General features: G+C 39.8%; 4 protein-coding genes across 4 annotated transcripts in view; 2 read left to right on the top strand and 2 right to left on the bottom strand.

Annotated features, from left to right (window-relative positions):
- Positions 1-24073, bottom strand: part of LOC306997074 (uncharacterized protein) — a 268793-nt gene that overhangs the window by 10861 nt on the left and 233859 nt on the right. The gene's annotated exons all lie outside the window — the stretch shown is intronic.
- On the top strand, positions 5056-7045 carry LOC306997622 (uncharacterized protein). The gene is made up of 2 exons (XM_079610983.1): positions 5056-5260; positions 5569-7045. Exons 1-2 carry the CDS (start codon positions 5176-5178, stop codon positions 6717-6719), a joined length of 1236 nt encoding a protein of 411 aa, XP_079467109.1. The 5' UTR covers positions 5056-5175; the 3' UTR covers positions 6720-7045.
- On the top strand, positions 10508-17318 carry LOC306996934 (alpha-2-macroglobulin-like protein 1). Its single transcript, XM_079609889.1, has 4 exons — positions 10508-10899; positions 11665-11743; positions 12687-12861; positions 15542-17318. Exons 2-4 carry the CDS (start codon positions 11701-11703, stop codon positions 15591-15593), a joined length of 270 nt encoding a protein of 89 aa, XP_079466015.1. The 5' UTR covers positions 10508-10899; positions 11665-11700; the 3' UTR covers positions 15594-17318.
- Positions 17879-24049, bottom strand: LOC306997049 (uncharacterized protein). Its single transcript, XM_079610077.1, has 3 exons — positions 23795-24049; positions 23434-23641; positions 17879-20595 (listed from the first exon to the last, which is right to left on the bottom strand). The coding sequence occupies exons 2-3, from the start codon at positions 23516-23518 to the stop codon at positions 19364-19366; spliced, it is 1317 nt and encodes a 438-aa protein (XP_079466203.1). The 5' UTR covers positions 23519-23641; positions 23795-24049; the 3' UTR covers positions 17879-19363.

The following is a 24073-nucleotide window of genomic DNA, read 5'->3' as shown; positions in this document are numbered from 1 at the left end:
TGATCTGTCAGCTCCACCCTGTCACCATCTCCTGTCACCATCCCTTCGCCATCTCCTGTCACCATCCCTTCACCATCTCCTGTCACCATCCCTTCACCATCTCCTGTCACCATCCCTTCGCCATCTCCTGTCACCATCCCTTCGCCATCTCCTGTCACCATCCCTTCGCCATCTCCTGTCACCATCCCTTCGCCATCTCCTGTCACCATCCCTTCACCATCTCCTGTCACCATCCCTTCGCCATCTCCTGTCACCATCCCTTCGCCATCTCCTGTCACCATCCCTTCGCCATCTCCTGTCACCATCCCTTCGCCATCTCCTGTCACCATCCCTTCGCCATCTCCTGTCACCATCTCTTCGCCATCTCCTGTCACCATCTCTTCGCCATCTCATTCTCCTGTCACCATCTCCTGTCACCATCTCCTGTCACCATCTCTTCGCCATCTCCTGTCACCATCCCTACGCCATCTCCTGTCACCATCTCTTCGCCATCTCCTGTCACCATCCCTACGCCATCTCCTGTCACCATCCCTACGCCATCTCCTGTCACCATCCCTAAGCCATCTCCTGTCACCATCCCTACGCCATCTCCTGTCACCATCCCTACGCCATCTCCTGTCACCATCCCTACGCCATCTCCTGTCACCATCCCTACACCATCTCCTGTCACCATCCCTACGCCATCTCCTGTCACCATCTCTTCGCCATCTCCTGTCACCATCCCTTCGCCATCTCCTGTCACCATCCCTACGCCATCTCCTGTCACCATCCCTACGCCATCTCCTGTCACCATCCCTACGCCATCTCCTGTCACCATCCCTACGCCATCTCCTGTCACCATCCCTTCGCCATCTCCTGTCACCATCCCTTCGCCATCTCCTGTCACCATCCCTTCGCCATCTCCTGTCACCATCCCTTCGCCATCTCCTTTCACCATCCCTACGCCATCTCCTGTCACCATCCCTTCGCCATCTCCTGTCACCATTCCTTCGCCATCTCCTGTCACCATCCCTACGCCATCTCCTGTCACCATCCCTTCGCCATCTCCTGTCACCATCCCTTCGCCATCTCCTGTCACCATCCCTACGCCAACTCCTGTCACCATCCCTTCGCCATCTCCTGTCACCATCCCTTCGCCATCTCCTGTCACCATCCCTACGCCATCTCCTGTCACCATCCCTACGCCATCTCCTGTCACCATCCCTACGCCATCTCCTGTCACCATCCCTACGCCATCTCCTGTCACCATCCCTACGCCATCTCCTGTCACCATCCCTTCGCCATCTCCTGTCACCATCCCTACGCCATCTCTCTCCTGTCACCATCCCTACGCCATCTCCTGTCACCATCCCTACGCCATCTCTCTCCTGTCACCATCCCTTCGCCATCTCCTGTCACCATCCCTTCGCCATCTCCTGTCACCATCCCTTCGCCATCTCCTGTCACCATCCCTTCGCCATCTCCTGTCACCATCCCTACGCCATCTCCTGTCACCATCCCTTCGCCATCTCCTGTCACCATCCCTACGCCATCTCCTGTCACCATCCCTTCGCCATCTCCTGTCACCATCCCTACGCCATCTCTCTCCTGTCACCATCCCTTCGCCATCTCCTGTCACCATCCCTACGCCATCTCCTGTCACCATCCCTACGCCATCTCCTGTCACCATCCCTACGCCATCTCCTGTCACCATCCCTACGCCATCTCCTGTCACCATCCCTACGCCATCTCCTGTCACCATCCCTACGCCATCTCCTGTCACCATCCCTTCGCCATCTCCTGTCACCATCCCTTCGCCATCTCCTGTCACCATCCCTACGCCATCTCCTGTCACCATCCCTACGACCATCTCCTGTCACCATCCCTACGCCATCTCCTGTCACCATCCCTACGCCATCTCCTGTCACCATCCCTACGCCATCTCCTGTCACCATCCCTACGCCATCTCCTGTCACCATCCCTACGCCATCTCCTGTCACCATCCCTACGCCATCTCCTGTCACCATCCCTACGCCATCTCTCTCCTGTCACCATCCCTACGCCATCTCCTGTCACCATCCCTACGCCATCTCTCTCCTGTCACCATCCCTTCGCCATCTCCTGATGTCGGATGAGAAGGCCTGGCTTGCAGTCTCTGCTCTAATTCATCCCAAAAGTTTTAACAGGTTGAGGTCAGGACTTTGTGCAGCCCAGTCAAGTTCCTCTACACCAAACTCGCTCATCCATGTTTTTATGGGCCTTGCTTTTTGCACTGGTGCACAGTCTTGTTGGAACAGGAAGAGGCCATCCCCAAACTGTTCCCACAAAGTTTGGAGCATGAAATTGTCCAAAATGTTTTGGTATACTGAAGCCTTAAAAGTTCCTTTCACTGGAACTAAGGGGTCAAGCCCAACCCTTGAAAAGCAAACCCCACACCATAATCCCCCCTCCACCCAACTTTACACTTGGCACAATGCAGTCAGGCAAGTACCGTTTTCCTGGCAACTAGCAAACCCAGACAAGTCCATCAGATTGCCAGACAGAGAAGCGTGATTCATCACTCCAGAGAACACGTCTCCACTGCTCTAGAGTCCAGTGGCTGCGTGCTTTACATCACTATATCCGACGCTTTGCATTGCACTTGGTTATATAAGGCTTGGATGCAGATGCTCGGCCATGGAAACCCATTCCATGCAGCTCTTACGCACTGTTCTTGAGATAATCTGAGTCCCACAGGAATTTTGGTGGTCTGTAGTTATTGCTATTTAGTAGTGAGGAAATTTCACGAAAGGAGTTATTGCAGAGGTGGCAACCTTTCACAGTACCACGCTTGAATTCACTAAGCTCCTGAGAGTGACCCATTCTTTCACAAATGTTTGTAAACGTGTCTGCATGTCTAGGTGCTTGATTTTATACAACTGTGGCCATGAAAGTTATTGGAACACAACTGAATTCAATGATTTGGAGGGGTGTCCCAATACTTTTGGCAATATAGTGTACCAAAGCTTCAGTCCACCAAAGCTTTGAATGAAGGGCAAATGTGACATATTTTCTCCAAATACTATATATTTACAGTGTATGTAATTACTATGCCAATTTACAGAAGATAATTTTTTTTCTATAATCAGGAGAGAGTATTCAGTATAAATGAAGAGAACTGGGCCCATATTTGGAAATCCCATGTTTTGCTATCCAGGATCAGGTAATCCATTCCACTTTTGCTTTGAAAAACCGACACAAAAGTAAAATGGATTTGGACACCCCTCCAAATCGTTGAATTCAGTTGTGTTCCAATTACTTCCATGCAGGGCCGGATTAACCATTAGGGCAATTGGGCAATTGCCCAGGGGCCCAGGACATCTAAGGGGCCCTGGGCACCGTCAAATATTATGATTAAAATGTCTCCACGATCTGCTTTTGAAGAAATATCGTAGGATCGTGCATTCTATCAGTTTGCAGTTCTGGCGCCTCCGTCTCAACATTGTACAGCGCGACGTATATTCACATGAAATGCAGAGGAACGGGACACTGTAGTTTATAAAAATGAATTATTTGCATGTGCTTTAAAGCCTTGCCGGTTAAACATGTCATTCGCTGCTGATGCGCTGTTCTAACGGGCGCTTTTCTGAGCGCAATAACGTTACACCCCGACGCGCACATGCACTAAAAGCCTGTATAACAGCGCCTGTTACTGGACTAAGTTATCTTTCGAGTCTTATTGCTCTAATACTGTCAAATACACACAAGGTTTACATAAACAAAGTTGGTTATGTCTAAAGTGAAAGAACAGTAGAAAAAAATAAGAAACAAATCTGCTTTTCAAATGCGTGTATATTAGACTCGTCGCGGGGGGTCCTACAAGTCATTGTGCCCAGGGGCCTCTGAACTCTTAATCCGGCCCTGCTTCCATGAACACAGTTGTATAAATCAAGCACCTAGACATGCAGACACTTTTACAAACATTTGTGAAAGAATGGATTGCTCTCAGGAACTCAGTGAATTCAAGTGTGGTACTGTGAAATGTTTCACACTTAAGTGTGGTACTATACTGTATATGTTTATTTTAAAATTATATATATTGTATATAAATATATTGCGTGATAGAAGTGGTTGAGCAAAGACAAACTGAATGAATTCATTAAGCGGAGGAGAAACGTTACAACTTAAAATTGGCCATTCAGTGCAGTATATGTTAGACTGAAATCTATCTGAACCTATTTTAAATGCAAAGAATATTTTGGTGTGTACAACTGCTTATAAATTTTTGTTTTCATTCCACCATACCTCTACCACCAACTTTTCAAAAAGTCCGGGTTTAAGGTGACATCTGTGTGCCTTTTCTATGCTTACTTCTGACCAGGTTACACGGCACGGCAGCCTATTATCTGTGGTGAACACTACTAAATAAATCATGTGTATAACTGTGGGAACTTTTCCTGCTATATAGACGAATGGGTGATCTACTCTATGATAGTGGTAAGAGTTTTGCCAAAAAAGCTTGCCAAGTAATTGTTTTTTATTTGCAATATTTTTTTCAAGCTAGTTTATGTGGCCATGATAAATTGAAGCCATCTGCTTATGCCTAGTTAGTGTATTCATGTTTAGTATACAGTGTTCTGATTGCATATGAAATTATGATAAATAAAACATCTTGTCCACTGCACTAAGTTTTTCTTGCAAATATAAAACCATTTTGATAGCGTATTCAACAACCACTGTTTTATTCTTTGATTTGTGACAATTTTTATCCAAGTTAAATGACAAAACGAGTAATCTGAATAATTTCCTTGTTTAATTAGATTTTTAACATTTACAACAAACTTTCACTTATCATGGCTAACACGTACATCCACTGTCTGGACCCACAAAGATATGCCAACATTTGCCACAGTCTGCTATATTGCATATCTGTTTTTAATTGTTAGTATGTTTCAGTATTATTTTAAGTCTAAATATGCATTAATGCCTTAGATTATATTACATAATTCCTATATAATGCACTTAATCAGCAGGCCAGAATTACAATATTCCCTTTTTCCAAACTCAATACTACAGTCCAATAGGTGGCGCAAATGCACCTTAAAGCGGTTTAGAAACTCATAAAACGCAAAAGAAGAAGATGGTCGTCCTGAGAAGAAATAACAGGAGAAATCCAAGCAGAAACAGCTGAATTCTGTGTGTTTTACTATTATAAAGATGGAGTTTATTAAAGTGGAGATTGAAGACATGAGTGATCCAGAAACATCTGGAATAAAACATGAAGATACTGAGGAACAAATAGGTTGGTGTCCATTCTTGATTCTTCATTGTTTGCTGCTGAGAAACATTAATAAAGCTTCAGTTCAACAGATTGGGTGGCTGTAATATAATAAGCAGTTTATAGATGATAAATGACTCAGAAAATTGATTTAAATGATCATAATTTTGTATAAATGTTGTCAAACGCATTTTTAATCGTATTAACAAATGAATGACAGAACTAAACTTTGGCGTATCAAATATCTGGTACCTGATCTCTGTTGCTTTCTTCTGTTAAATCATCAGAGTTCACTTGAACTGATTTTTAACCACATAATATTTTTATTTTAGACCAGACGGAAGTGAAACGGCAAAGACAAGACCTGAATGAAGCGGAGGAAAGTCGTACCTTCACAACTCAAGGGACAAAAGGCAAAAAGCTGCACTCCTGCACTCAGTGTGGAAGGACTTTCACACAAAAACGAAACATTAACAGACACATGAGAATTCACACTGGAGAGAAACCGTATACATGCACTCAGTGTGGAAAGAGTTTCACTCAACCATCAGGTTTCAGGAATCATCTGTTCCTTCACACTGGAGAAAAACCATTTAACTGTGATCAGTGTGGTAGAAAGTTTATTTTGCCATCACATCTAAAACAACACCTGAAAATTCATTCGGGTGAGAAACCTCATGTGTGTTCTCTCTGCGGAAAGAGTTTTTCTCGGCTGTTCTGTTTTAAACAGCACAAGAAAACACACAATGAAGTGAGAGATCATGTGTGTTTTGAGTGTGGGAAGAGCTTTATTAGAGATGACCATTTGAAACAGCACCAAAGAGTTCATACTGGAGAAAGACCGTACAAGTGCTCATATTGTGACAAGAGCTACACTGTATCTGGAAACCTGAAAGTACACGAGCGAGTTCACACCGGAGAGAAGCCGTACCAGTGCACTCAGTGTGGAGTTGGTTTTGCACGTAAAGACAGTCTGAAGAAACACACAAAAATTCACTCTGGAGAAAAGCCATTCGCTTGCCATCAGTGTGGGAAAAGTTTTATACAAAAACCACATCTTATCAAGCACATAAGTACTCACACTAATCAAAAGCCTTACGTTTGCCCTCAGTGCGGATGGAGCTTCACAACTGAATACAAACTTAAGATACACCTTCGTGTTTGTCCTGGGGAGAGATCATACTCCTGTCCTCAGTGTGGAAAGGGTTTCGCACATAAATCAAGTCTCAGTTGTCATCTGCGTGTTCACTCTGGAGAAAGACCTTTTAAGTGTACACATTGTGACAAAAGTTTCACTCGGTCAGGAACCTTGAAAAAACACGAGCGACTTCATTGCAACCACCACAGACTGCCGAGAGACCGCACCACTGCTTGCACGGGAAGAGCTTCACCCAATCAGGAGGTTTCTTTACTCACAGAAAAAGCAGTTTCTCCCATCTTAGAAGTTGCTGAAATTTCCCCTTTTCACATTTCTGGGGTTTGAACGCTATATTAGGGTACATAAACTATTTTTATTGCAAATTCTGTCAGGCTTGCTTGTGTGCTGGGATTTGTATAAATTGATGCCGTCTGCTTATGACTAGTTAGTCTACCAACGTGAACTATATAGTGTTCTGATTGTGCATTAAATAATAAATCAAACTTTTTGTCTGCTGCATTAAGTTTGTGCAAAAATATATATATGTATATTTATTACATGGCTTGGTTGAATTTTAATGTAGAATGCGGTCTGTTATGTAAGGGATAATGTATAGCGAGGCGGTTGTTATAGCGAATACAACATTATTCGCTATAACAACCAACTCGCTATACATTATCCCGCTTATTACATGGCTACCTACCAAATAAATAAATAATTTGACACAAAATATTGATTTAAAAATGATTTATGGCTTCCGCTAAAGAAAATAGTCCGTTCCGTCTCTACGGTTAGAATCCTGCGTCCATGGCAACGCTCTGTTTTACTTCGCAGCGGTCGGTTATCAAGAAATAACAGACCGCATTCTACATTAGAATTAAACCAAACCATGTAATAATTCTTGATAACCGACCGCTGCTAAGTATAACAGACCGTTGCCATGAAAAACAGAGCGTTGCCATGGACACAGGATTCTAACCGTAGAGACGGAACGGACTACTTTCTTTAGCGGAAGCCATATAAATCGTTTTTAAATCAATATTTTGTGTCAAATTATTGATTTATTTGGTAGGTAGCAATGTAATAAGCGGGATAATGTATAGCGAGTTGGTTGTTATAGCGAATACAACTCCCTTCAGGCTCCGCTTCGCATCGGGCTCATAATCAGCCTGTCGGGAGTTGTATTCGCTATAACAACCGCCTAGCTATACATTATCCCCCACTTATTCATATACAATGTATAGCCTATTCAACAAACACTGTTTTATTGCTTCAATTGTGATTATTTTAATCCAAGTTAAATGACAAAACGTGTAATCTGAATCATCATATTTAATTGTTTAATTTGATTTTTAACATTTATTCCAGACTTTCACTTCAATATGTATATATATATATATATATATATATATATATATATAAATAACTTGAAATCTCATGGCTGACCAAACGTGGATGATTGTAACACGACTTTCACATGTACATCCACTGGTAGCCTACATACAACAATTGCCACAGTCTGCTATATTGCACAAGTCTGTATTGTTTTTAATTGTTAGCATATGTTACAGGGCTTCTTCAGTATTATTTTAAGTCTATATATGGAGTAATGTCTCTGCTTTAGATTTTCATACATAATGCCTTGAAGAAATTGAAAGTATATAATGCACTTAAATTACAATCAGGTCAGAATTACAAAATTCCCTTTTTCCAAACTCAATACTACAGTCCAATAGGTGGCGCAAATGCACCTTAAAGCGGTTTAGAAACTCATAAAACGTAAAAGAAGAAGATGGTCGTCCTGAGAAGAAATAACAGGAGAAATCAGAAGAAGGAGAAACAGCTGAATTCTGTGTGTTTTACTATTATAAAGATGGAGATTATTAAAGTGGTGATTGAAGACATGAGTGATCCAGAAACATCCGGAATAAAACATGAAGATACTGAGGAACAAATAGGTTGGTTTTTTCTTGATTGTTCATTGTTTGCTGCTGAGAAACATTAATAAAGCTTCAGTTCAACAGATTGCGTGACTGTGAAATAATAAGCAGTTTATAGATGCAAAATGCATTATAATCTTGTAAAGAAGTTGTCAAACACATTTTAATCGTATGAACAAGTAAATGACAGACTTAAACCTTGGCGTATATTAAATCATGTTAAATCATGAATGAGTTCACTTGAACTGATTTTAACCACATAATATTTATTTTATTTTAGACCAGGCGGAAGTGAAACGGCAAAGACAAGACCTGAATGCAGCGGAGGAAAGTCGTACCTTCACAACTCAAGGGACAAAAGCCAAAAAGCTGCACTCCTGCACTCAGTGTGGAAAGAGTCTCAGACAAAAAGGAAACCTTAAAAGACACATGAAAATTCACACTGGAGAGAAACCGTATCCATGCCCTCAGTGTGAGAAGAGTTTCACTCGTACATCAGGTCTCAGTAAACATCTTCTCCTTCACTCTGGAGAAAAAGCATTTAAATGTGATCAGTGTGGTAAAAAGTTCATTTTATCATCACATCTAAAATCACACCTAAAAGTTCATGCAGACGAGAAGCCTTATGTGTGTTCTCTCTGTGGAAAGAGTTTTTCAAGGCTGATCAGTTTTAAACTGCACCAGAAAACACATAATGAAGTGAGAGATCATGTGTGCTTTGAATGTGGGATGAGCTTCACTACAGTTGCCCAACTGAAACGGCACCAAATAATTCATACCGGAGAAAGACCGTACAAGTGTTCATATTGTGACAAGAGTTTCGCTCAGTCTGGAAACCTGAAAGTGCACGAGCGAATTCATACCGGAGAGAAGCCGTACCAGTGCACTCAGTGTGGAGTTAGTTTTGCACATAAGGACAATCTGAAGAAACACACGAGAACTCACTCTGGAGAAAAGCCATTCGCTTGCCATCAGTGTGGAAAAAGTTTTATACAAAAACCACATCTTATCAAGCACATGTATTCACACAAGACAAACGCCTTACATTTGCCATCAGTGCGGATGGAGCTTCACACTTGATTACAATTAAAGTCCCTGTAAAGTCAAAATGAAGTATGTGTTCTGAGTTTGTCACACCACAGAAACATGTGTTATTAGCCACCCAGCCAAATTTGAATGATAAAAAAAAGCCGGCAAGTATATAAAATAAGCTATCAAAATCGTGAAAAAATTTGCAGTAGTCTCAGCTCTCAAACGCTGGGGGCGTGTCCGCTGACAACTTAAAGGGTTAGTTCACCCAAAAATGAAAATAATGTCATTAATGACTCACCCTCGTGTCGTTCTAAGCCCGTAAGACCTCCGTTCATCTTCGGAACACAATTTAAGATATTTTAGATTTAGTCCGAGAGATTTCTGTCCGTCCATTGAACTTGTATATACAGTATACTGGCCATGTCCATAAAGGTAATAAAAACATCATCAAAGTAGTCCATGTGACATCAGTGGGTTAGTTAGAAGTTTTTGAAGCATCGAAAATACTTTTTGGTCCAAAAATGACACAAAATAAGACTTTATTCCGCATTGTATTCTCTCCCGGGTCTGTTGTGAATCTGCGTTCACGACTCCGCAGTGACGCCGCTGACGTAAGACGCTGATGACGTGTTATCTGGTGCGCCCGAGCTTCGTTTACAGTCTGAGGGAGACGCACGCTATATTCAAGCTATTCTACATTGTTTGCGTGGATATCATTTTTTTAATGGTGCGTAAATGTGCATGTCGCGGATGAGACACTTTTACAGCGTGCGTTTCCCTCAGTCTGTAAATGAAGCTCGGGCGCACCAGATAACACGTCATCAGCGTCTTACGCCAGCAGCGTAACTGTGAAGGATTGACAACAGACCCGGGAGAGAATACAATGCTGAATAAAGTCTTATTTTGTGTTATTTTTGGACCAAAAAGTATTTTCGATGCTTCAAAAACTTCTAACTAACCCACTGATGTCACATGGACTACTTTGATGATGTTTATATTACCTTTATGGACATGGACAGTATACCGTATATACAGCTTCAATGGAGGGACAGAAAGCTCTCGGACTAAATCTAAAATATCTTAAACTGTCTTCCGAAGATGAACGGAGGTCTTACGTGCTTAGAACGACATGAGGGTGAGTCATTAATGACATTATTTTCATTTTTGGGTGAACTAACCCTTTAAGGCATAAGATAATTTATAATTAATGACAGTGTATTTTTAAGAGCAATATTTCTCTGAATAACCATACAAAAATCAAAAATTAAGTCATCAGACTTCATTACGCAGTTTGCTCTTTTATTCGCACTTCTCATATAATTGATCAATAGTAAATTAACTGTATTGATTTTCTCTCTCAGTTTATTTTTTATGTTTAATATTATATCTAACCACTCAGGCAATATTGTTTGATCATTTTCTCTGCACAGATATTTCATGGTGACGTTTCCTGCAGTGATGGAGTCGGGATCTGAGGCCAGACTGAGTGCAAGTCTTCTCAAGCCCAATGAAAGCCTTGTCATGAACATTCATCTGGTCATTAGCCTGACTTAGTAAGTCATACTCATATTCTAGGCAGAATGTGAGTCTGATACTGCTTCATAGTGGGGCTTTGATTATGAGGCGTGTCTTTACCGAACCAGGAAAAAACAACAACTCTGCACTCAATTGGATAGACTACAACCAATCAGAGCAACGCATAGTTGTCAACAGAGCTCAACTGCACGCACGCTGGAAGAAGTAGTAAATTAATGAGTGTAAACGATCTTTGCCGTTCTTTTAAAACGAATTTAAGAATTCGCGGAGTACTTACAAGCACAAATAGCATTTTTGAGAGAAATACAAAAGCTGTATGTATACGATACGAACAAGTTCTCCGTTTAGGATTACATCTCGACAATAAAGCAAATAAATCTTCTCGCATTTGTCGGCCCCGTCTCAACTTTATAACACGGTTGCAACGTGACTTGACTGACTTAAAAAAATGGAAAGACGACGAAAGAGAGCCGGCTGAAGAAGCGTGTTCATCTGAGGCTTCAGAGAAAAGAGATCGCGAGCACATCCCTTCCATTGGTTTTCATTGCGTCCCGTCTTCTTAGCGACCATCGGAGCCAGCTGATAAATTCAACTTTTGCCGAATCCCGTAGGAAGGACGGCAAACACATCTTTCCAATCGACAAATGCCTTGATCGCGGTTCTCTGTTCGTCTTTTAAAATGAATGCGCTGTTTGATACGATTATACATTATTCAACACACCTAAGAGTCACATTGAGTCAACACAAACTGTTGAAGTGTTAACCGTTGTCACACTACACAGGATACCAGAGACGAATGATGAACTACAAGCATTCTGATGGACCATACAGCGCATTTGGTGATGGTGAGGGGAATACACGGTAAATGTATTTTCACTATTATTTTTGTTTAACAGAAATAATATCAAGGTAATCTACAATAATAATGAAACCCAAGAGGGTGGTACAAAAAAAAAAAGAAACATTTAAAAATTGGTCTCAGTTCAAATTATTTGTTTTGAGATTTATGATGGATGGAATTCATTGAAACACCAGATATAATTTTTCAATTATATCTTCCACACCATCAGGTCTTCATTCAGACTTTCTCAAGGCAACATCACAGTTTGTCTAGAATCTAGATGAACTTTCCTTCAGTGGTTTGTGTTGCTTTATTTATCCTTTAATTCTTATATATTGGGTGGGGTGAATGATGACGTGACCATTACTGCCTACATTACTGCATCATTGCTTGAACTGGAAACTCCAGTCACAGTAAGTTCATCTATAGCAGGGATTCCCAAACTTTTCCAGTCCAGGACCTAGACAAGTATGATCTATCTCAAGGCCCACCAAAATCATTTTCAAGCATGAATGTGGGGTGGGGTGGGAGGCATTGGTTCTCTTTTAGAGGCGTTGTTTTTCCTTGTTCTAGTATGAATGGCATATACTGCAATACACATGCTTAATGAACCGAGCCGCTCTGAGACGCTGAACATTTTTATCACAACAAGTCGCAGCAACACAAAGCTGTCATATTTATCGAATCAAATTGCAGAAATTGTGAAATTTGAGTTTCGTATTTCGCACTGCAAGTTTTTTTCCGCAAATTGCGAGTTTCGAAAATCACACTGACTAAGCAATATAGCAATTTCTATTTAACGTTGGTACAATGTGAAAATTTGTGTGTGTGTGTGTGTGTGTGTGTGTCATTCATGAAACGTAAATTTAGCTGCAGCCAACAGTTTGAAAACGCCTGATCTATAGGAAACATGATATAAACTCAGAAACATGACACTCACTGAAGTCTGTTCCTCTGTTGCAGTTGTTTTGTCACAGGATCCTGTCGTCAGTAAAGGTTTGTCATGCTTGAGGTCCGTCATTGAGGATGTCAGAAACACATACACCACTGCCCTGCTCGCCTACACGTTCAGTCTGGCTAGAGACACGGACTCTCGACAGCAGCTTTTCAAGAAACTGGAGGATGTTGCCATCAGACGGTAAGAGGTTTGTTTCTGATGACTTTCTGTTGTCTTTTATGAATGTACTATTGTTTTTGGTAACACTTTAGAAAACTCTTCCATTATTAATGAATAACTACACAGGAACACATGAGTTACACACTATTAACATTCTTGTAACCAGTGCTTGAAGTGGGGGAAAAAGGTGCCGGACAAAAATCTCATGACATTTGAGATTTCTACAGTGGAAAAAAAAAACTTGGAGATATTGCTGGTACAACAACAATTTATTGTTATTTGTTAACAACATAAATGAATTTAAACAAGCCGTGTGTGTGTGTGTGTGTGTGTGTGTGTGTGTGTGTGTGTGTGTGTGTGTGTGTGTGTGTGTGTGTGTGTGTGTGTGTTCTATTAATTATCGTCAATTGATTAATTCTCCCAATCCTGGTAACTCTAAACAATATTTAAATCTATGTGTAAAACATTTGACTAAAATGCTAATTAACTCACGTTACTCACAGTAATCATACATAAAGTGTATAGTGTGTATAGTGAAATAGCTTTTTAACTTGAATGTTTTTATTGTCTTAAATATGGACTAATGGATTAACACATAAAATAACGTTAAAAAAGTAATGTAAATGTATTTTTTGTTATTAAACAGAGAAACATGTGTCTGCTTACAAAGAAAGCTAATAACTCAAAATTAAAAACTCAAATTGAACACATTTAGTAAGTCAAATTTTAAAATGATAAAGACAACAAGTGAATCAAGTAAATTGAAAGTTGTAATTAGCAAATGAGTTTAAAAATAAATAAGATCTATCTTGTTCTAGTTTATAATAATAAATAGCCTACCAAAATATTGAATCTAACGGACGAGTATTGTAAAGCAGCAGAAGAACAAAATAAGAGCAAATATATATGTGTGTGTGTGTGTGTGTGTTTTTTTGTATTTATTATAAAACACTACTTTTTAACCCAAACTGAAAAATAAAAACAAGGTTAAATGGAAAAATTTTCTATTCATATTTTTGAATCTTCATTTTCTTTTCTGACGTAGCCTACTCCAGTTCTTGTTAAAACACACTAGACACACTTGTGCATTTTGGGCACTTTTTGTGTGAAATTATATTTTGTCCATCAAAAGTGCTCCTGCTTGACGCGCTGCTCCTCCCGGTGTGTGAATGCACTCATTGATTAACATGCATGCCGGAAAAAATATGCGCTGCTCACGCTTGCGGTGTGAAACGGCCGTAACGCCTTTTCTGTCTGTGGTAGAGTACCGGCTACATGCGAGAAGTAGCGGCACGCAAGAAAAAGTGCAGGTATGAGTAAAATTTAGTACCGCCCCACTTCGAGCACTGCTTGTAACTACTATTAAGAAAATCTGATTAACAAATTAGTAAGTAATAGCGCTCAGTTGAACGTGGTAGTTCACTATTCGCTAATTAGTAACTACTATTTTTCTCATACCTCCCAGAGAACTAAGAACTACTATACACAGGTTTCTTGTATACAAACAATACCGGATGCGCGCGCATCCAAGAGGCAAGACCGCTATATGTTATGCCGAGTTCTGTAAAAGAACATTGTAATTAACGTAGATTTCGCATTGTTTGTAAATTCTTGTTGACTCAATAATAAACTGCAATTTCAGAGTTGAATCTGTTTGCTTGTGTTTCATTTGCATATTAATATAACATTATGTAAAAAGTTAGTTAGTTGACTAGTATGAAATTGTCCAACTAAGTTTGCGAATCATAAAAACATGACATACCCTATGCATTTAGGTTAGTTTACAGCACAACAGCTCCGCGTCATCTCTGCTTCTGCTAGATATAGCCGTAAAGACTGTTGCTTTTGCTTTCTGCCTCTTAGATGCGCGCGCATCTACGTGATGACGTTGCACAGAAACCCGTGTATACAGGTTCATAATTAACATTAACAATACATAATTTATAATATAAGGTGACAGTAACCCACTAGTAATGACTCAAGCGCTACATCTTTCTGAAGGAACAACTAATAATTTGGATCAATATTCAAAAGTAAAAAAAAGCATGATAGCCTAACTCTAGTAATTATGAAGCATTATAAGCTTTTGAGATTTTTGTAAGATTTTAAATAGTAATTCCTTCCGATGGATTTGGTAACACTTTAGTCATTGCCAGTGTGTGTTCCTCCCATGATCTTCACTTTATAATACCGATCCAAATTATTAGTAGCCTAGTTCCTTTAGAAGGGTGTAGTAACACTTGAGTAATTACTAGTGGGATGCCCTTACCTTATATTATACATTATGCATTATGAACATGAATTATGAACATGTATACAGTAGTTCTTTGTAGTCCTCTGGGAGGTATGATGGGATATCTCAGTAGTTAAAACACTACACACTGACTTGAGATACAACATTGTATTGTATTATTCACACATTATGAGTGATTTGAGTAATATAACTCTGCATGCACTCTAAAAAATGCTGGGTTGTTTCAACCCAATTTTGGGTAAAATATGGACATACCCAGCCGTTGGGTTCAATTTTTACATTACATTTTTAACCCAACGTTTGGGTTTGTTCATATTTTACCCAAGATTGGGTTGAAACAACCCAGCATTTTTTAGAGTGTGCGTCTTGTTAATACTGGCTTTTGTTCTCTCTTATTTGCACATTTATATGAGGCATTTATGAACCTTTTCATTTGCTCTTTTCCAGATATGATGGTCTACTACAGGAAAGGACTAAACACGGTCATTGTGGATATTAAACTCTTATCTGGATTCTCAGCTGATACATCAATGGTGTGTTTGATGGATTCGTCACAAAATGTGTAGAGTTCCCCTTTTTAGAAATTAACCAGCACTTTTTCGCCACAGCTTAAAACTTATTTATACATAAAACTTGTGGAACGGGTCGACTCTAAAGATGATCATGTCATTGTTTGAAGGAGGTGAGAAAACAGCAACATTCATTATGATTTTATGTCTTAGGGCGATTCATAAACATTTGATCCATAATGTCCATGACTGGTGAGTTTGTTTCCTCATGTAGATCCCACAAAATATTCCAGTGAATTACCAGATACAAACGAAACGGCTTTTTCAAGTGAAGAATCTCAAGCCAGTTGCGATTAAAGTGTTTACGATTACTACCAAACAAGTAAGATTTAATACGCCAGTGTTGAATGCTTTGATCAAGTGATGCACATTCAGATTTAATCCATGTACAGGTTTCCATTGTTGTACGAATGTGCACATCCTTTCCTTCAGGTGATCAGTCAGAGGCCGAGCACTTCTTCCACTGTGAATGAAGCTACGTACGTCTCTTGAGATCATGACTTACCAATTCACAATCCATATGATTAATAAAAGTGGTGAAAACAAGTTATGGTGAGCTGGTTGAACTGTTGAGTGTGTAGCGACATGCTATGGCAACATTTCAGAATCAGACGAGATTATTACAATGATAAGATTTTTTTTATATATATCTTACCTCAGCTCTGCTTTTTAAATTTTGTTTTGAAACACACAGCCTTAAAAATAAATGTGCCAGGAAGAAGCAAACAGGGGTTTTCACAATGATAATAACCTTTTTTTAGTTAGTTTTTTGTGACATAAAGAGCATTTTTTGGTAGGCTACTGCAAGAACCCGTCTCAAAAGAGCCTCTAATGTTGCGTTCACACCAAACGCGAATAGAGCGTCTGGCGCAAGTGATTTCCATGTTAAATGGCGTGGAGGTCCTGCGGCGGGAATGAAGCGTTTAGTGCGGCGCGGTGGATTTTTATTTGGTGCTTTTTGTGCATTCACGTGTTTGACGCGGTTTGCCGCGAATTCGCGTCCGACCCCCGAGTTGAAAAATCTGAACTTTGGCGTCAGTTCGCGCCGCGTTAACCAATCAGGAGCCTGCTTGCTGCTGTCACGTGTTGAAGTGACGTGATAAACGACACTTTTCAGTGTATAATGTTATTTTATATGTTTGGCCTCAATAAATTATTTTGTAATATGACTAATGCCTGGTGTGGTTCTAATATACAACAAATGACAAAAATGACAAATGTACACAAAAAAAAACAAATGTATTTTATCACATAAAAACTTGATTTCAAGAGACATATTCATTTTGTATTGAATGCTATTTATTCCATATCTAAATCTAGATTATATGAAACATTATTATTCTATGTAAAGACAACCAACAGTGTATAAGAACATAGTTCATGTCTGGACCGTGTTGTGTGAGGAATAAAAATCACAGGAGAGGTTAATTGCTTTGAGGCTGGATCCAATTATCATCCAAACAAACATGGGACATCATCAAACTGGGCGCGGGACAGGCGGAAGGATGTCATGTAGATGGAGAAGAGAAGTGGTCCAAGCACTGAGCCCTGAGGCACACCAGTGGCTAGATATTGGGTCTTAGACACCTCACCCCTCCACGACACCCTAAAGGACCTACCCAAAGGATAAGACTTGAACCACAGGAGTGCAGTTCCCGAGATCCCCTTCATCTTTAGGATTGACAGGAGGATCTGGTGGTTAACTGTGTCAAAGGCAGCAGACAGATCCAGCAGGATGAGAACTGAGGACTTGGAAGCCGCTCTTGCCAGTCTCAGAGCTTCAATTACTGAGAGCAGAGCAGTCTCAGTTGAGTGTCCGCTTTTGAAGCCAGACTGATTGTTATCCAAGAGGTTGTTATCCCCTCCAAGAAGCGGATTTCGCCTCAGACGCGCGTCAATTTCACTTCAAATGCTTGTTTTTTTTTTTATGCGCGTCCAAATCGAAAAGGACGCGCATAAAAAAAACAAGCATTTGAAGCGAAATTGACGCGCGTCCGAGGCGAAATCCGCTTCTTGGAGGGGCAAGTGCTAGGCGGTTGTCTGTTTGGAAGTGGCGCAAATCCAAAGATCATACTGACCTTGGTCTTTGGTCTTCACGATTCAAAATGTTCACGCGAATTTGACGCTCTATTCGCGTTTGGTGTAAACGCAGCATAACAGTTCTTAAGATTCTTTATGTCCCCATAGTAAACAAACATACAAAGAAAATCCAGGAATAAAATTTAAATGTTTATTGCCTTTATACATATAGTGCCAGATGAAAGCACATGAATACAGTAAGGCTTTAAACAGGACATTTTATAAATCAGGCAAATTGCACAATTTTAAAATGTGAAAACCGTAGAAACAGTACAATAAACAGTCCACTCCAAATGAAAACAGTAGTATTAAAGGGACAATTCACCCAAAAATGAAACATTTGTCATCATTTACTTACATTCAAGTTGTTCCAAACCTAGAGTTTCTTTCTTCTGCTGAACGCAAAAATAAGATATTTTGAAGAATTTGAGTAGCCAGACAGTTGACAGACCTCATTGACTTCAATAGTACGAAAAAAAACAAAGCTACTATGAAAGTCAATGGCTACCTTTTTGGTTACAGACATTCTTCAAAATATATTACTTTGTATACAAGAGAAGAAACTCATACAGGTTTGGAACAACTTGAGAGTGAGTAAATGACATTTAACTGTAAGAAAAACACCAGAACAATGTAGACAGGCTCATAAATGTAACAAGTAGGGGATTAAAAATCATGTACCTACATTTTATCTACATAAAATCTTTAGAATTGTGTAAAGAACACATAGCTAATAGAGTCTGGCGTGGAAGGTGGAACTGGAAACGACGACTTTTCACAACCTCGTCCATGAAGAACCTCCAACCTCTTTTGATACAAGACCTGATCATTCTGTCTAATAATACAGTACATCTCAAACTTATTTACTACAGTATTGTGTTTGAAACTAAATTCATTCTCAATCAATCATAGCTCAATCAAGACGAGATGCATATCATATTATTTCTTATGTACAATCAGAAATACATTAACATATTCTAGACACCACCCAGCCAAACAAAATATGCAAGAAAAGCCAACAAATGACTTTACTTTTTCTGTAAGAGTTGTTAACTGGTGAACCTAGAACTCATAAGTCCTTATAGTTCTCAGAGCAGGTCAACAAATTCACAAACTAAACTAAATTGTGTATTTACAATGAAAATGATTAAAGTTACAACGTATCATGATATTTTTGTACATGAATAAGAAGGCTCGATGAAGACAGAAAAGTCTCGCCACACTTAGGCTATGTTTACACGGAAACGATCTGAAGAGAAAACGCAAAAGTGGCGTTGCGTTATCACTTTTTATTCTGCGTTTAGACGAGCGCTATGGTGGGGAAATCTGCGTGCATATGGTGACGCAAAAGTGTGTGAAATTCGATGTAGTGTGCACTCCAGGCGGCTAGGTGGCAATGTGAAGCACTGCCACACAACAACATCAAGTCCGCGCGCCTGACTACAACCTTCCTTCTACTTCTCTCCCTTGTAGACTTTTGCGTTTCTACCCTTTAGACGGCAACGCGACAGTGGAGCGTTTTTAAGATTTCCACTCTGGAGGGTGGTTTCACTGTTTTGAGTTTTTAAGCCCCAAAAACGCCATTGCAGTGTAAACGAAAGGCACTTCTGATAAAATATGTCTACGTTTTCACCCGCGAGCGTTCTCGTGTAAACAGGGCCCGAGTACAGCGCTTCTCTCCAGTATGACGTCGCTTATTATGTTCTTTCAGGTATGAAGACTGAGCGAAACTCTTGTCACAATATGAACACTTGTGAGGTTTTTCTCCAGTATGAACTCGCTCATGTACTGTCAGAGACCAAGAGTGATTGAAACTTCTGTCACAATATGAACACTTGTAAGGTTTTTCTCCAGTATGAACTCGCTCATGTACTGTCAGAGACCAAGAGTGATTGAAACTTCTGTCACAAAATGAACACTTGAAAGGATTTTCTCCAGTATGAACTCGCTCATGTGCTTTCAGAGACCAAGAGTGATTGAAACTCTTGTCACAATATGAACACTTGTAAGGATTTTCTCCAGTATGACTATGAACTCGCTCATGTACTTTCAGAGACCAAGAGTGATTGAAACTCTTGTCACAAGATGAGCACTTGAAAGGTTTTTCTCCAGTATGAATTCTTTGGTGCAGTTTCAGATTTTGAGATGTAGTAAAGCTCTTCCCACAGTCACAACACACATGATCTCTCACTTCATCATGTGTTTTCTGGTGCTTTTTAAGAGAGTTCAGCAATATAAAACTCTTTCCACAAAAATAACACACATGTTGCCTCTCATTTGTATGTTTTTTCATGTGTTCTTTTAAATTTGAGGATACATTAAAACCTTTACCACAATGATCACAGTGAAATGACTTTTCTCCAGTGTGAACAGGCAGATGATTATCGAGAACAGTTTTACTTCTGAAACTCTTCTCACACTGAGTACATTTGTACGGCTTCTCTCCAGTATGAAGTCGCTCGTGTGATTTCAGAGATCCAGACCGAGCGAAACTCTTGTCACAATATGAGCACTTGTAAGGTTTTTCTCCAGTATGAATTATTTGGTGCCGTTTCAGATTTTGAGTTGTAGTAAAGCTCTTCCCACAGTCACAACACACATGATCTCTCACTTCATCATGTATTTTCTGGTGCTGTTTACATTGATCCAGCCGTATAAAACTCTTTCCACAGAGAGAACACACAAAAGGCTTCTCGCCTGAATGAAGTTTCAGGTGTTGTTTTAGACTTGATGATGAACTAAAATCTTTACCACACTGAGAGCAGGTGTGCAGCTTTTTGGCACATTTTAAGTTACAATGTTTCTCCTCCACTTCATTCAGATTGTGTTTTTGCTCCATCGTTTCCATCTGGTCTGAAATAAACATATTAAGTCAGAATCAGTTCATGGAGAATACATGTGAAAATTCATGTGAACCAGATTTATTAGCAGAAAGCAAAAGAGATCAGCATCTGTATAAAAAGTTCCAGATAATTGTTGTGGCAAAGGATACATCTGTCATTTCCTTATTAATGCAATCAAAATGTTAATTACAATTGCTATTGTTCAAGGTTAAGATCATTTAGACATTATTTATCACCCTTACACTTAGCATTATTTTACAGCCACTAAATCGGTTTAAATTGGGGGGGAGAAATGTTACCAATCTTCACTATTATTTTTTTTCATGAGAGCCGCACTGATAGGACAAAATCAGTAGGAGAGCCATTTTTACAGCAAAGCATAAAAAGTTACATCCAGTCATACCATGTCTGCTTATCAATCTGTCACCCCTGAACATACAATAGGCCTATGCAATAAAAAAGGGTGGGAAAAAAACACACATTATTTATGATTTACCATTCAAATTTGTAACGGAGACAAGATGATTTCCCTTAATGACAAAAAAAGCAGGATTTCCAGAATATATTCATCCCAGAATGACCGTAAATTATTTTTTTCTACATTAGCCCATCATGTAACCACTAACCATCCAAGAGCACATTCGCGTTAAGAGCTGAAAAGGCCGCCATAACTGGCAACTCCGCATAGACTGGATATAAATACACAGCTTTTGTTTCAATCGGACTGAATTCATTCCGATTGATGAATCTGAACGCCGCTAAACATCGTGATGTGATACATGTTTGTGATGATGTGCGCGTTTATGGGGCCGTTTACACCTGGCCACTTCATGCGTTTTCTGTGATCGGATATACGATCGTGAAACGACCAATTTCCGAAACGCATTCGAGACGGATTTAAATCCGATCGCTCAAACCACTTCAGGAGGAGGTCTGGGCCACATTCCAGACGAAACTGGACAAGTGTAAACGCATCTGGTTGTTGAAACCACATATGTAAATTTTACTCCTCCCAAAAACGCTATAAAATAAACATGTGAGAGCGTGTTATAGTCATAGTCATGTTATAGTCAGATATGACTGCGCTACTGCAGCACGCGTCACCGCAGACGAGCATCGATTCATCAAGCCAACGTGCAAACTATCGCAAATCAAAGTGAAAGTAAGTCGCGACGCTTAACACACAATCATCTTTATTAAAAGTAAAAAAAAAAACGAAATGATCTTACTAGGGTTGTGGTCTATAGGGCGCCGTTTGTAAAGTGGCTCACGCTGAAAATAACAGCAACATTTTGTCACATTTAGCTTCAAACAATGTTTAAAAAACTGGTATGAATTTTTGACCATCACTTTTTAGCACATTTACAATAATATTTGTCAACTTAGAGATATTTTAAATAGTTAAATCTAAATATTAAATGTTACACCTAAATGTTAAATCTAAATGCTAAATCTAAATGTTTCAGGTGAAATAAATATTTAACTAATATGCAAATTCAAAATGCCGGTAACCGGAAGTGCCAAAATAAGCTGGAGGTCAGTGTGTGTTTGTCAAATAACGAATAAAAACCATCTCATCCGGGGAAATGGACTCTTGGACATGGATTATTGTGATAATAACTACCTAAAATAATAAACGCGTTTGGAGAAACTGTATTTGAAGAGTATATAGGCTACTTTGAGTTTTCAGTGTCACTTTCATGAAAGGTGCGGGACTTATGACCTGTAGCCATAATAGCCAGCCACGAGGGGGCTCACTTTGACTGATCATGGTCACTTGCATAAAGGCCAGCAAGAGCCTATCCCCACCCGCCGCTGACCAGGTCATGGTCATGGTCGGTCGGTCATGGTCATACTGTCGGTCATGGTCGCTCTGCGAAAATGTCCAACGAATCGGCGATAGCCGAGAACATCGGCAGAGCTGTCTTTGCCCTGTTTTCTTTTTAATCTTGTCAAATTTTGAACGTAATTGCGTATTACATGACGTCACGAACGTGCATCACAGAACAGAGCGAGGCGAGCGTTTGTGCTTATAAAACTTAAACTTGTATTTGTATTTTTGAAATGACCGATTGTTTCGCTAGATAAGACCCTTATTCATCGCCTGGTGTCGTTTAAAGCCCTTTGAAGCTGCGCTGACACTGTCATTTGGACCTTGAACCGTTTGAGAGCCATTGAAGTCCATTATATGGAGAAATGTTTTCATCAAAAAACTTAATTTCTTTTTGACTGAAGAAAGAAAGACATGGACATCTTGGATGACAAGAGTAAATGTGAGTAAATTATCAGCAAAATTTTTTTTTAAAGTGAACTAATCCTTTAATAACCATTCTCCCACTTTGGTTCTTTATTTGTTTTAAACAGCATACTTCATATTTATCTGATTCTGGTCATAATTTGGAGACTGAACATATGAACCGTTGTGCCGTGCTGTTTGTATTTATCATGCAGTAAAAATGCCCAAAACCATTCGTCGATCTGTGGATGAGAATCTGAAACGAGGACTGGTGAGCCGGAGAATTATAGAATGACAGGACACTCATATGGCACTTATTCATCAGGAGAACAGCTCATACGCGCGTCATACGTTGCCCTTTCAGTTTCGGTTTTCAATCGATCAAGCGTTTACATGTTCTCCCGATAAACCACCCATTTCAATCCCATATAAATTATTTGTAATAGAGCTGACACTTTGAGTTTTTAATGGATTATGTTATAGCCCTACTAGTTTTTAATGTTATTATGAAATAGTGACTGCATGATCAAATCACCGCCATGCCGCAATTATTAGGAATGATTAACAGTGCTTTAAAGTTTAAACAATGAAGAATTAAGAATGGACACCAACCTATTTGTTCCTCAATATCTTCATGTTTTATTCTGGATGGTTCTGGATCCCTCATGTCTTCAATCTCCTCTTTAATAAACTCCATCTTTAACAGTCACACAGATTTCAGCTGCTACTCCTGGAGTTTGTCCTCTTGTTGGATGATATGATATTTCCAGTATTGGTGAATTGTTGTGCGAGTTGTGATACCGACCGTCGCCCACAGGACCTGGCAAATTTGAAAAGAACTTAGTGAATTTATAAAGAAAATACTTAAATTGGCCTACAATAAAATATATCCAGTGCATGTTAGAATATGGTCTTTTTGTATACAATACTAAACCAGAGCACGTGATACGTTTCATTATAGTAGGCTACTTACATCAATTCTGGAGCGGATAACGCCAAACTCTATAAATTGGGAACATCTCTCACATCCATACTGTAAATAAACGGCATCTGGCGTCAGTTTTAGCTTGAACTGGTCAGATTTACAGCACTCGTGTCTCGCGCACATGCTCGATTCGTTTGTTCAAGGGTTTGTTGTTCCTTTGGATCTGTTAGCGTCGCCGGAACTAGCGAAATTGCTAATCAAAACCATCGGTAAAACCGCGGACGCCGCAACCTCCATTTGTAAACAAACCTAAAATCTCTCTAGCGT

The sequence above is a fragment of the Phoxinus phoxinus genome (genome assembly GCF_949152265.1).
Source record: "Phoxinus phoxinus genome assembly, chromosome: 4".
Classification (NCBI taxonomy): domain Eukaryota; kingdom Metazoa; phylum Chordata; class Actinopteri; order Cypriniformes; family Leuciscidae; genus Phoxinus; species Phoxinus phoxinus.
This window is presented reverse-complemented; position numbering and strand designations above follow the sequence as displayed.